Below are 13,647 nucleotides of genomic sequence, written 5' to 3' on the forward strand. Positions count from 1 at the left end.
TTTCTGTACCATGTGCAATGATATATTTTTTAAAAGTTAAATTATATTTAAAATAAAATTTATTAATATTCTATATTTTATTATTTTTGACTAATATTTAATATAAAGTTAACTATTTTTGAGACTATAATGTTTGCTATTGTGATCAACACATTTTTACAGTACTCTGTTTGTATCTTCTTTTATTAGTTATCTTCCTGTTATTTTTTTCTTTTTGGTAAAATGATTTAAAAAAAAACTGAAGCTAAAATTAATTTTTTTGTTCTTGATCATTCACGTTATCTTCAAAGTTAATAACATGGCCAACGTAAATGATCGACGTTGAGATTTCAGCTTTTCTGATTTTTACTATTCTAATGTTTCAATATAATTTGAATATTCTCTTTGTTTTATAATATAATGGTTTAAAAGTATTTTTTGTTTCACTATATAAATTGTTTTTATATTTCAATATAACTTTATATTTATTAGATATTGTGTAGCTAATTAAATTATGTAAATTAATGTGTAATTGATTAAATTTATATATTAAATGACAGTTTTCTAAAGTAATAACTTTTAAATATTACATATTTTAACTAAAATTGATTACATTTTGAAACAGATAGAGTAATCTATAAACTAACTCTATATAAATATGAGGACAAAATTGTAAAATGGTCTCATCTTGAATTTCTCTCATTCTGTGCATTCCTAATTGGTAGGAAATAATCAACATCTAATTTTATGTTACTCTCAGTATATTAAAAATAGTCAAACCGTAAACCAATTAAGGATTATGTAAGAAAGACATAAAGATGTATTTCCAGTTATCACAAATATACCAGTTATCACAAATATAGAATCAATTGACAACAACTTAATTATGTCCAGCGTATGACAACATAGAAGAGTTTCCATACCTTCTAATATTATAATATCTCACTATATTATTGGTTAAATCAGTTTTCTCTAGCACAAATACTCACTCCATTCTTAGAGTTTAAGCTTTTCTATCTGATGATATTAGTAGTTTGATCCAAAAAAAAAGAAGAAACGGTCGAACTGTACATTATAATTGGAGAAAGAAAACAAACAAAAATCAACCGAAGACTTTTAAGGTATATGAAACAAAAATTGGAAATATCAATTCTCTGCATTTAAAGAATAATGCAATAAAATTGTAAAAATACAAAATAAAACAAAAAAAATACACAGAAAGAAAGATTTAGTAAAATAAAATCATAATATAATTTCCATAATTGATAGTGCTCACCCACACTAAAAAGTCTAAATTTACAACATACACAGTTTTATTTACATCTTGAAACCTATTATCTAATTAAAATGATTCTAAAAAAAGTGCCAGCACGAAGAGTTAAAAAATATACTAAAAAATATAATACATAACGTTAAAAATACATTATCACTGATCACTAAAAAATCATGTTAGTAGTAATAAAAATGAAATGACAACACATTTATTAAAACCATATAACGACACGCAATAAGGTGTTATTAAATATACAAATTACAAATTAAATATGCTCAACGCAAACACACATAAAAATGAGACATCATATTTGGATATATTTAAATAAATAATTTTAAATATATTATATTCTTGATAATTTTAAAATTACTTAAAAAGAAACTAAATTATTAAAAAAAAATATACAAATAAAACTAAAGCAATATTTTGTAACGTTAAAATAATAAATGAATAAAAAATATAGTATGTTAATAAGATAGATTTTAGATTTTATAGACTTCTAATTCATGTAATATTACAAAATTCAAAATTTGTTTATTACAATTAATATTTTACATTAGATATATTAAAATAATATTCTAGATCGATATTCAATTGTCAGTTTTCAACTATTACACGTAAAAAAATATTATTAAGTACGTTTTTTTTAAAGGAGGTTTTATATTTTAAGTAGATTATTAGAGTAATTTTTCTTTTCGTAAATTTATTCGAGATGAGATTCTGATCTTTTAAACTAAGATAATTTGTGTTCTATACATAATTATATTTTTTTTACATAACTCCAAAATCTCGGACTTGATTCTTCATATTTTATTAGTTAATTATGTTACATATAATAGAAATATTTACTTCAAACGAAAAAAAAATCAAATTTAAAAATTAGTTATATATAATTTAATATAGAAAAATTTACATACAAATAAAAATGATAAATGTAACAAATTTAAATATATTATCCGCGCGTAGCGCGGAAAAAAGATCTAGTTAATAGAAAGATCATAGTCAAGTGCTTTGGCGAATAATTCGAACAGGCGAATATTTTCCATTTTGATCACACATTCTATAAAAGCCAATTTTTCTTGGCTTGTATCATATTTTGGTGTGTCGAATCTTAACACATGATTTATGTTTATCATTTTTATAACTAAGAAAAAATAAACAATTTAAATTTTCACAAATCCACCAGTATGACAAGAGTAGTTTATCCATGCAGATATAAGTACATGGATGTGGTTATTAGTTATTTACTTATTTTCATGTTAACAAATAAGATAAAGTAATTTAAATTTGCACAAAAGCCCACCAGTATGACAACATGGACAAGAGTAGTTTATTGATCATGCACATAATTACATGGATGGGTAATTGTTTTCATGTGGTTCAGTGGTTCTCGTACAATCCACCATAATTTGTCTGTATAATGTTAGGTATAGTTTTCTTATCTTAGAGCATTATTTATTTTTGTCTCATTCAAATCATATACATACACACACAAATGTTTTATAAACAAGCAAAATGTTTTTGGACAAACTATAAGATATGTCTTAGGTTGTTCAACTAGATTTCTCGTACAGTAGGTCAGTAGCTTACTACATCAATTGGTCAAATCAGAGACAATCACGTGAATTCTGATATTTCTAGGTCAAATTCATAGGTTCGGTTCGGCAATAGTGGTGGTATCACCATTATGAAAACACGTGGATCCTAACCGGTCCGGTGCGATCTCAAAACTAACCCCACTTCAAGATCAGATTCTAGACCGAACAATCTTTAAAGGACTGCCCACTCGATTCGAATGATGTGATCCTACTAAGGATTGTTCCTGATAGGCAAAACGTCGGAGACCAGGTTTAGATCTGAATAGTACCGGCTAGGATCCTAGGATTTGACATGGTACCATTAATGAATACCCAAACATCTCAAATATTTGATTAAAAAAATAATCCGATTTTTAAATTTAAATTTGTTTTTGAATCATCTAAAATATTAAGTGCTCATATACAAGAAACATAAAATACTTAAAACACAATACTAAAATTAACTACAAAATTCAAAATTATAAATTGGAAAATATATTTTAAACATCAAGAGCCACTAAAGTTCAAAAAAAAAAAAAAATCTAGAGCCACTACAGAGGGAGCTAGATGCAGGGGGTGGGCAAAAAACCCAAACCGAACCGAACCGAACCAACCAAACCGAAGTTAAACCGAACCAAACCAAACCGTGCTCTTTATGTAACCCAATTGGTTCATGTTTTACTCAACCCGAACGGTTTGGTTTGGTTTGGGTTTAAACCGAACCAAACCGAACCAAACCGATAATCTAATATATATATAGTAAAAATATATATAATATATATATATATATGTATTAACATATTGCAAATTTTAGTTAAAGTTTCGTTTTTCATTTTTTCATAGCTTCCATATCTTTTAAAAAAATTATAAATACGATTCAAATAATACTATTATATATAAAATCATGTAGCATAAGTTTTTATATTCTTACTCTATCGTTTATGAGTTGATTATTTTTTAATAAAACTATAAAACTGATGCCTTCATATTTTATAACCAACCCGAACTACACCAAACCAAACTAGACCATAATAATGTAAACCGAACTAAATCTAAACCAAACCGAACTGAACCGAACCGAATTAAACCCAAACCGAACCCAAACCAAAGCTACTTTGGTTTTAATTGGTTTGAGTTTTATAAAACCCAAATTACCCAAACCAAACCGAACCTAAACCGAACCCGAAACTAAACCGAAATGCCCACCCCTAGATGCAGCTAAACCGGTCGGAAATTTAGATCCGAGTAATTGGGCCACTTCAGTAGAGTTTATAATGGGCCGACCTTGTATTTGGGCCTGAATCTTTTGCCACTTTCAAGAAAGAAACACTCTCACTTAAGAGGAGGGTCCTATGCCTTTATGGAGATCGTCATCTTCATTCTCTCTATAGAGATTGATTGAAGGAGAATGGCGATCAGGAAGCTTCTACTTCTATTGAAACCGGTTGATCTGTACCCATTCCTTGAAACAGATGGTGTCTCGCTCATCAAAAATCATCAGGTATCGCCCTCCTCGTGTCATCTTGATTTTGAAGTTTTTCTAGCCAGATCACGTTTATTTCGTTTCGAATCGAATATGTTCGACGTAATTCCTGAGAGAGCATGACCGTAACGTTTTGATAATGTCGTGAAGAGAAACTCTTGTTGGGTCTTGTGAACTCGTATATGTAATAACGTAAATTACAAATCTTTCTGCTTCCTTCGTGTCCCCTTTGAGAAAAAAAGTTTCCATCTTTGGTTCTCAATGTGAAGACAAGATGTGTTAATTACAAAGAAGATTGTTGACTCATGTTTTGTTTTTTGATGTTGTTATTGTTGTTTAGGTTCTTCAGTATCTAGAGAGCAGGTGCAAAGTACACAGGGATGCTATAACCTTTTGTCAGGAGATACTAAATAAGAAGCCAGTCGAATGGAAACCCATCTCACGTAATGACTTATCACATCCCATTCGTGATGTTGATATGGTCATCACCGTTGGTGGAGATGGCACCCTCTTGCACGCTAGTCATTTTATAGACGATTCTGTTCATGTTCTTGGAGTCAACTCTGACCCAACACAAGCTCACGAGGTCTTTTAGCCTCTGTTTTTCTCCATGTTCAAGAAATCTCTAGGCCGTATTTAGACGATTTTTGAGGATTATTGTTTAGGTGGGCGTGCGCGTAGACCGATTTTTTGAACGCCTACACAGTTTTTATGCTTTTCTTTTTAAATTGTTTTAGCAAAATAGTTTCATTTTAACCAGATTTTGCCCGATTAGGCAGGCGCCTCGAGGCCATCTAGACTGGTTTTTCTCATATTACCTGATTGGATTTAGCTTTTCGTAAAGAATGTGGAAAGAACCAAGTGTGTTGTTTATAATAACTATAGGTGGAAGAACTAAGTGATCAGTTTGACGCTAGTAGAAGCACTGGTCATCTTTGTGCTGCAACAGTTGATAACTTTGAACAGGTAAGTAAAGCTTTGATAGAGGAATAAGCCTATTTGTTTACTTATCGGTTTTGAACATTCAGCTATTTGTTTCACAGGTACTAGATGACATTTTGTTTGGCAGAGTAGTTCCTTCCAAAGTATCGAGAATATCAGTAAAGTTAAACTCAGAACCTCTTCTTTCACACGCACTTAATGACATTCTGATCGCACACCCATGCCCTGCCGCTGTTTCAAAGTTCTCGTTCAAGTAAGAGTTTCTTAGAATCACAAAGTATACAATTTTTAGACTAATGTTAAGGAAACTAGGCAGTGGTGGTTAGGCGCCTTATAGAGTATTATTGTTTAGGTGGGCGTCTAGGAATGCCTATACCGGTTTGTTAAAAAAATCGTGTTGTTTGCTGAACTATATGGGCAGCGCCGCTGCCTAAACAGATTTTTAGAACACTGTTTTATACATTAACCTTCTCTAAGTAATTTTATGTACCAATGTTTTCACAACATGCGCAGGATAAAGAACAAAGATTGTGATACCAATCCAAAGACAGTGAACTGCCGCTCGAGCGGTCTAAGAGTCTGCACAGCAGCTGGGTCAACTGCAGCAATGCTGTCAGCAGGTGGGTTCCTGATGCCTATGTTGTCTCGTGATCTACAGTTTATGGTTAGAGAGCCCATCTCTCCCGGTCCAACCCTTTCTCAAATGCATTCAGCGTTTAAACCGGACCAATTCTTGGATGTTAACTGGTATTCAGACCATGGAACTATCTACATCGACGGTTGTCAGGTTAACTACAACGTGCAGCTCGGCGATACAATCGAGATATCATCTGATGCGCCGGTTTTAAACGTGTTCTTGTCTCAAGGCTTTACTCAGATCAGATCAAGGTACTAGAATGCGTTCATTAAAGTTAAAGAGTTGGTGCATTGAGAGACAGCTTTCAACCCACTTGTCTGTAGATAGTTATGGCAAAGGTTCCTTGGACCGAAAGATTCGTTGATTCTTTGATTCAGTAGCTATCTTTCTTGAACCAAGAACGTGGATGTGTCTGATCCTCTTGAATAAAAATAAATTAATCATCTAGAATAATCTCTTTTCTCGTGCAAATTGTTGATTTTGGAGAAAGATCTTTTTCAAACTGGGACCTTATTAATGATTGGTTGATTGATTTGTTTATGGCTTGCGTAACCATACGTGTTTGAATATAATGTTGACATTATAAGACTGGATATTTTTCTTTGTAAAAATTTCGTTATCATCCCATAATTATAGTATTTATATTATGTAGATTGTATAATGCAAACGGTAGATATTCTGAGCATGAGTACAAGAAAATTCAAGTGATGCAGAGATGTGTTTACTCTGCAAGTTACAGCTAAGATGGTCTCCTGCAATTAAGACACATGTACTTAGACTGCCACGTGTACTCCCAGTGTTCACTCATCAGTCTAAAAAATATCCCCTAGACTCCTTCATATTTTCTTTTCTACCCCACCGCTTATATACTGTGCTTAGACACCCACCACTATTTATTATTTTATTAATCTATTAATTTATATGATACTTTTCCTCAAAGGCCAACGACTAATCTAGAATTCGAATGTACAAATTATTATTTTTATTTTCAAAATGGGATCTTATTAATGATTGGTTGATTAAGATTCTCACTGTTGATTAATTTGTTTATGGCTTGTGTAAGCATACGTGTATGAATATAATCTTGATATTGTAAAATTATTTTTCTTTAGAATCCAAATAAACATTTTTTTTAATCAGGAAGTTATAAATAAATTCATTTTGACCAGAAAAATATTTATCAGAAAATTCTCATACAGACAAATTGGTAGAACGTAAGAGTTTCTTAAAACCATAAACCTCAAAGTCTTGAGGAGACAAATCAAGTCTCCGACAGCGATCCACAAGCGAAACAACAAAATCAAAGAAACGAAAGGATAAGTTTCGTTTTCTCAAGATTTGAATCTTTGGTTTTTTGGATGAAGATACAGTGCAACGTCTGCGAGGCGGCGGAAGCGGCGGTGCTATGTTGCGCCGATGAAGCTGCGTTGTGTTGGGCTTGCGATGAGAAAATTCACGCCGCTAATAAACTCGCTGAAAAACACCAGAGAGTCCCTCTCTCTGTCTCTTCCTCTTCCATACCCAAATGCGACATTTGTCAGGTCTGAACTCATCTCTCTTGCATCTCAAAAGTTTTGAGGCTTTAAGCTCTGACATAAAAGTTTGTCTGAGTTTTTGGCTTTTGTTATAAAAAGTTTGAACCTTTATACGTTTAGAGAGGTCATTGCTCTGTTTAATGTTCTGTTTTATGCTCTGTTTAATGCTCTGTTTCGTGATGTGAACTTGACAGGAAGCTTCTGGATTCTTCTTTTGTCTGCAAGACAGAGCTTTACTATGTCGGAAATGCGATGTGGCAATCCACACTGTGAACCCTCATGTCTCAGCTCACCAGAGGTTTCTTCTGACTGGGATCAGGGTTGGTCTTGAAGCTATAGACACAGGTCCTTCTACAAAATCATCATCACCAGCATCTAATGATGATAAAGCCATGGAGACCAAACAGTTTACATTAACTACATCTGAGCCTCAGAAGATGGACTTTGATCATCATCAGGTGGGTTTACCTGAAACTAAAGTCAGTGATCATGTTTCCACAAAGCTTCCTATTGCAAGCAGTGGATCAGCTACTGGTCAGTGGCAATTAGAGGAGATTTTCGGATTAACTGACTTTGATCAGAGCTATGAATACATGGAGAATAACGGTTCATCATCTAAGGTAAACAATTAGTTATCATTTGTGTGTGTAACAAGCAGTGTTCGTGAAATTATTAGGAGTTAATTAGACGTTTTATATGAGATTATTAACGATTTTTTTAAAGCCTAGATCAATTTTTAAAAAATTGTTTCGCTTAGGTGCGATTTTCTGCTTTGGTAACAAGTAAAGATTGGTCTTCATTTTGGCATTTTTTATCATTTTTTTTTATCAGGCTGATACTAGTAGACGAGGAGATTCAGACAGTTCTTCCGTGATGAGATCTGGAGAAGAAGATGGAGAAGATAACAACAACTGCTTGGGAGGTGAGACATCATGGGCAGTTCCACAGATCCATTCTCCACCAACAGCTTCTGGTCTAAACTGGCCTAAACATTTTGACCATCAGTCAGTGTTTGTTCCGGACATATCTTCTTCAACTCCGTACACCGGCTCATCTCCTAACCAGAGGGTTGGGAAGCGGCGGAGGAGACGGTTCTAAAAACTGCAACGACCATCGGCTGGTCTGATAATAGATGTGAACTATTGTACTGTAGGTGTTGGTATGTGACTTGAAGTTGAGTGTTCATATTTGGAACAAATATATTATATTTGGTGAAAGATTTGTATTGAGATTACAATAATATGTACATGACATCAGTCTTGTAATCATCAAGTAGCTCATTTTGCTAGCTAAATTCTAAATATGTAGTTACAACTTTTTCTTTAAAAAAATGAGAAACAGAACCTCTTGATGCAAACTGTGTTAAGTTTCATTTGCTGCCAGAAGCAGGACCAGACCAATGAGGTGGAAGACGGTCAGAAACAGGCAAACTAGTAGGAGATGTCATAGTTTTGACATTGATGTCAAGAGGATACAACCTATACTTAATGTCAAGCACTCTGCAAATCTTGGCAATCTCTTCAACAAGTTGAGATTTTCTAGCCCATCTCTCTCCCATATCTTGATGATTCATTCTATGCGTTGGCCAAACCGCAATCCTCGCACTGTTCAATGACTCCATGTCTTTGAATACTATCATTGGCGCTGGATACCATGTGAAGTATATAAATACTCTCAATGTAACTATCACAGAGAATGCATGTCATAAGTATACAAATATCCATGTATAAGGCTTGTGATATATGCACGATGTACCATGTGATTCTCTGCTAGATGAGGGTGATTTTCTCAGCTGGAGTAGTAATGTGGATGGAGAATTCAATTCCATCACCCATTTCTGGACTCCGATAATAGTTTCCAATGGATTTAGTCCATAGGAGACTGTTAGGGTACACAACTTTCTGGTTATCAAACCTCAAGAACACAGTTGTTAATATGTTCAACACTTCCACAACCATCTGGAGAAACACACAAAGGAACAATAAGAGTTTTCTTCTAACATTACAATATCAAAAATCAATGTTCTAAAAATTGGTCTTGACAGCGACTAATTAGCCAACCGGAGCTAAACAAAATGATTTTTCTTGATTATTTTTTTCAAAAAAGATCAATGGGCTTAAAAAATCAATCTAAGCGTACGTCTAATTAATAATCTTATATAAAATACCTAGCTGCCACCTAGCTATTTCTTGAACATTGACGAGTTTAAGTTACATGGATTCCATCTATTTCACATCTATCGCCAACATCTAAGGGGTGTATCACACACAAGTAGATGATAGATTTGAATACTGTGTTGAACATGTTTCCAAATATGAAAGCAACAACCACAACTTGCAAGCTCATGCCAACTAGGAACTTGGTGGAAGTGATTCCAAGTATGATAAGCCAAACAAGGAGTATGATGATCCCAACTACGATGTTCACCATTTTGTGAAGCCTGTTCACTGCTGTTTGTTTTTGTGTCGTTGAGGGTCAATGCAAGAGCTCTTCTCTCTCTGAAAGCATTGACCCGTCAACAATGTTTCACTTAATATGTTAAAGCAAGCCTGAGATTTTGAACCGAACCGACTCAGTCGCCGAACTAAATCGAATTTTTAGTTAGTTTGGTTGGAAGTTCGGCTTGATTTGGTTGGTTTTTAATAAAAAAAATAGGTTTTCAGTTTGGTACAGCAATAATTTTCTTCAAAAAATAAAATTATAGCTAGACCATACCAAAACCTGAACTAACCGAAATAACTGAACTAACCATATTTATCTCTAAATTTTTTTAAAAAATTAAACAAAAGTTTAAGGGAAATCAAAAACTTTGGTAGGATTTTAGAAAAATTAACTAACCGAATACCGAACCAAACTTTTGTAACGCCCCGACCCGCCCACGGCTAATGGGCCACCCACGCCCGCTCTCTCGGCCCGTGGGCCCTATCCCGTCTGACGGTCGGTCCGTTAATTTTCCAAAGGCTCGAAATCATTGTTTACTGACCCTGCAATCACCACCCGACCTTTCCCCATGCTTTGGCCTCACTCGCACGCTATCGCGAATCACTTCCCGATAGGTCACCCATCCTTCCACTACTCCAGGTCAAGCACGCTTAACTCTGGAGTTCTTTCAGGATGTGTTCCGGAAAAGGTAAGTCAACTTTGGTGACATAGGTAGCCAAATCAATTCTCTTAAGCCTTTTCACATATCACAACTCGGGATGTTACAATTCACCCCCTCTCAAAGAATGCAACGTCCTCGTTGCGCCCACGACAGGTCTCAAGACGCCTCTCGGGTCAGAACCGAGATGGCTAACCAGCTCTGATACCACTGATAACGCCCCGACCCGCCCACGGCTAATGGGCCACCCACGCCCGCTCTCTCGGCCCGTGGGCCCCATCCCGTCTGACGGTCGGTCCGTTAATTTTCCAAAGGCTCGAAATCATTGTTTACTGACCCTGCAATCACCACCCGACCTTTCCCCATGCTTTGGCCTCACTCGCACGCTATCGCGAATCACTTCCCGATAGGTCACCCATCCTTCCACTACTCCAGGTCAAGCACGCTTAACTCTGGAGTTCTTTCAGGATGTGTTCCGAAAAAGGTTAAGTCAACTTTGGTGACATAGGTAGCCAAATCAATTCTCTTAAGCCTTTTCACATATCACAACTCGGGATGTTACAATTCACCCCCTCTCAAAGAACGCAACGTCCTCGTTGCGCCCCACGACAGGTCTCAAGACGCCTCTCGGGTCAGAACCGAGATGGCTAACCAGCTCTGATACCACTTATAACGCCCCGACCCGCCCACGGCTAATGGGCCACCCACGCCCGCTCTCTCGGCCCGTGGGCCCCATCCCGTCTGACGGTCGGTCCGTTAATTTTCCAAAGGCTCGAAATCATTGTTTACTGACCCTGCAATCACCACCCGACCTTTCCCCATGCTTTGGCCTCACTCGCACGCTATCGCGAATCACTTCCCGATAGGTCACCCATCCTTCCACTACTCCAGGTCAAGCACGCTTAACTCTGGAGTTCTTTCAGGATGTGTTCCAGAAAAGGTAAGTCAACTTTGGTGACATAGGTAGCTAAATCAATTCTCTTAAACCTTTTCACATATCACAACTCGGGATGTTACAACTTTATTTCGGGCTAAATAGGAAAATTTATGTCAAACTGCACCACCCGAAAATAGAAATACCCAAACCCGAACTCTCGTGCCTATTTTAAGTTCATCGTCCAAACTTACTTACCACCCAGTTCTTGAGAGATGATTTACTGATCCGTAACGATAAAGTTTCAAAGCATAATCGCAGTTGATTTATGTTAGTGCGAGACTGTCACTGTGAGTGTTGCTTTGAGTTTCAGATAGAGAACAAGCGATTGACATACACGCGTGTGGTAATGTCAGCTGTGTATTGGATGTTACGGCCCATGGGCCATTGTTCTGGACCACAGTTTATCATAGAAATCCTATTTTTTTATCTCGTTTACATCACAATCGTATTGGGCTAGATTCGGAGCTCCAAACGAGTCGGATTCTGAACCCGTTTATATTACCTTTCTCGTCCTCTAAATTATCTTATTTACACTTATTGCCACCACTGTTATTGTCTGAACTGAACCGAAGAACACAATCTTATCCATTACATCGAAAGAGCACAGAAGAACAACAATGGCGATTCTCTGTTCGTCTTCGGCAGTTATACTCCCTTCTTCTTCTTCGGTGAAAACCTCCGGATGTAACAGAAGGTCTTCGTTCTTAGGCTTCTCTCTAAATGCTATCTCAAAGCCGCCGGTTCGAGTCGCCACTAACGCGAACACGAAGAGGGGAGTGCAGGTGAAGTGCGAAGCCGAGCAGACAACTACTACTTCCCTCGTTCCTGCAAACCAACGGTGGATGTTCGACGAAGAGGAAGCAAATGGCCCTGTAACGATCTTTTTTCTCTCTATCTAGCTCGTTCTTGCTTTAGCTTCAACGCTTTTGTTATTCACATCTCTTAATCATTGTTTTGTATAAGTATATGTGCATCAGATAGTTAAAACAGATTAGAAAGTTTGATTTTTTTTTTCTTCTTCTTGATTCGTAAAGTGTGAACCTTTACTTTCTTCACATTGTGTTTATAGGACATCTGGAACACAACATGGTACCCAAAGGCTTCAGACCATGTGAACACGGACAAGCCCTGGTATGTGGTCGATGCAACCGACAAGATTCTGGGAAGGTTAGCATCAACCATTGCTAATCACATCCGTGGGAAGAACCTTGCCTCCTACACTCCCAGTGTCGACATGGGAGCCTTTGTCATTGTGGTGAATGCTGAGAAAGTGGCTGTGTCTGGAAAGAAAAGGAACCAAAAGCTGTACAGGAGGCATTCAGGACGACCTGGCGGCATGACAGTGGAAACCTTTGATCAGTTGCAGCAGAGAATCCCTGAGAGAATCATTGAGCATGCTGTTCGTGGAATGCTCCCAAAGGGACGGCTTGGGAGAGCTTTGTTCAATCACCTGAAGGTGTACAAAGGCCCAGACCATCCTCATGAGGCACAGAAGCCGCTTGATCTGCCTATCAGGGACAAGAGAATACAGCTGCAGAAATAGATAACACCATGGAGTATATCTACTAAGCTCCAGTTTTTTACTTCTCGGGTTTGTGTAGTTTCTTCATCTCAAAACCAGAGGGGAGACTTTGAAGATTCTTGATTCTGTTGCCTGCAACTATCAACTCTATGCTATAAAGTTTTTTAGTGTGAATTTTTTTTTTGCTGCTAACTATCTTAATGATATAATTTGGCTACCGCAACATCATAAGCCACTATCTTGGATGGTACTAGAGTAAGAGTCTCGAACTCTCCAGGAGATTACTGGACTGATAGCTTCTTTTCTTATGCATAAGCATTTGCAATTACAGAGATTCATTATATATAGAAAATAAATTCCTAAGATTATTGAAGAAAAATGACAAATCTCCCTGGTTCTCTAGGCCCTTCTGTTTCAAGTATTATCTCATGTATATGTAACGAATTAAGAATGACTGATCAAACTCCATTGTGCATATAACCTGCACCAAAATCCATGATAAAGCATCAAATTCCTAAAATATATTGGCCAGAATAACATTAAAATCCTTGTCAATGAGATCACAACAGAGTTATTAAGTAAAACCCACTCATCTACTTATATTGTATATCCATATGTATTTTTTTTTTTTTGACAGCAAAAACTATTTACAGACTCAACTT

At 36.1% G+C, this 13,647-nt stretch overlaps 3 protein-coding genes across 3 annotated transcripts; all 3 read left to right on the plus strand.

The window, feature by feature from the left end:
• Positions 1–4,126: 4,126 nt before the first annotated feature.
• LOC103853136 (NADH kinase) lies at positions 4,127–6,348 on the plus strand. Its single transcript, XM_009130054.3, has 5 exons — positions 4,127–4,330; positions 4,653–4,898; positions 5,198–5,278; positions 5,356–5,507; positions 5,768–6,348. The coding sequence occupies exons 1-5, from the start codon at positions 4,238–4,240 to the stop codon at positions 6,147–6,149; spliced, it is 954 nt and encodes a 317-aa protein (XP_009128302.1). The 5' UTR covers positions 4,127–4,237; the 3' UTR covers positions 6,150–6,348.
• A 384-nt stretch (positions 6,349–6,732) lies between these two features.
• LOC103853138 (B-box zinc finger protein 22) lies at positions 6,733–8,720 on the plus strand. The gene is made up of 3 exons (XM_009130055.3): positions 6,733–7,432; positions 7,621–8,046; positions 8,258–8,720. Exons 1-3 carry the CDS (start codon positions 7,250–7,252, stop codon positions 8,522–8,524), a joined length of 876 nt encoding a protein of 291 aa, XP_009128303.1. The 5' UTR covers positions 6,733–7,249; the 3' UTR covers positions 8,525–8,720.
• Positions 8,721–11,999: 3,279 nt separating this feature from the next.
• Positions 12,000–13,210, plus strand: LOC103853139 (50S ribosomal protein L13, chloroplastic). The gene is made up of 2 exons (XM_009130056.3): positions 12,000–12,335; positions 12,533–13,210. The coding sequence occupies exons 1-2, from the start codon at positions 12,081–12,083 to the stop codon at positions 13,004–13,006; spliced, it is 729 nt and encodes a 242-aa protein (XP_009128304.1). The 5' UTR covers positions 12,000–12,080; the 3' UTR covers positions 13,007–13,210.
• The last annotated feature ends 437 nt before the right edge of the window (positions 13,211–13,647 follow it).

Source organism: Brassica rapa, chromosome A02 (genome assembly GCF_000309985.2).
Source record: "Brassica rapa cultivar Chiifu-401-42 chromosome A02, CAAS_Brap_v3.01, whole genome shotgun sequence".
NCBI classification, from domain to species: Eukaryota; Viridiplantae; Streptophyta; class Magnoliopsida; order Brassicales; family Brassicaceae; genus Brassica; species Brassica rapa.

What these genes read in the sequence shown, in the direction of transcription:
- LOC103853136 (XM_009130054.3), top strand. Translation starts at nt 4,238, where the DNA reads ATGGCGATCAGGAAGCTTCTACTTCTATTGAAACCGGTTGATCTGTAC. An exon ending in CGCTCATCAAAAATCATCAG is followed by an intron (nt 4,331 to 4,652) that starts GTATCGCCCTCC and finishes ATTGTTGTTTAG; the next exon opens with GTTCTTCAGTATCTAGAGAG. An exon ending in ACCCAACACAAGCTCACGAG is followed by an intron (nt 4,899 to 5,197) that starts GTCTTTTAGCCT and finishes TAATAACTATAG; the next exon opens with GTGGAAGAACTAAGTGATCA.
- LOC103853139 (XM_009130056.3), top strand. Translation starts at nt 12,081, where the DNA reads ATGGCGATTCTCTGTTCGTCTTCGGCAGTTATACTCCCTTCTTCTTCT. An exon ending in AAGAGGAAGCAAATGGCCCT is followed by an intron (nt 12,336 to 12,532) that starts GTAACGATCTTT and finishes TTGTGTTTATAG; the next exon opens with GACATCTGGAACACAACATG.
- LOC103853138 (XM_009130055.3), top strand. Translation starts at nt 7,250, where the DNA reads ATGAAGATACAGTGCAACGTCTGCGAGGCGGCGGAAGCGGCGGTGCTA. An exon ending in CCAAATGCGACATTTGTCAG is followed by an intron (nt 7,433 to 7,620) that starts GTCTGAACTCAT and finishes TGAACTTGACAG; the next exon opens with GAAGCTTCTGGATTCTTCTT. An exon ending in ATAACGGTTCATCATCTAAG is followed by an intron (nt 8,047 to 8,257) that starts GTAAACAATTAG and finishes TTTTTTTATCAG; the next exon opens with GCTGATACTAGTAGACGAGG.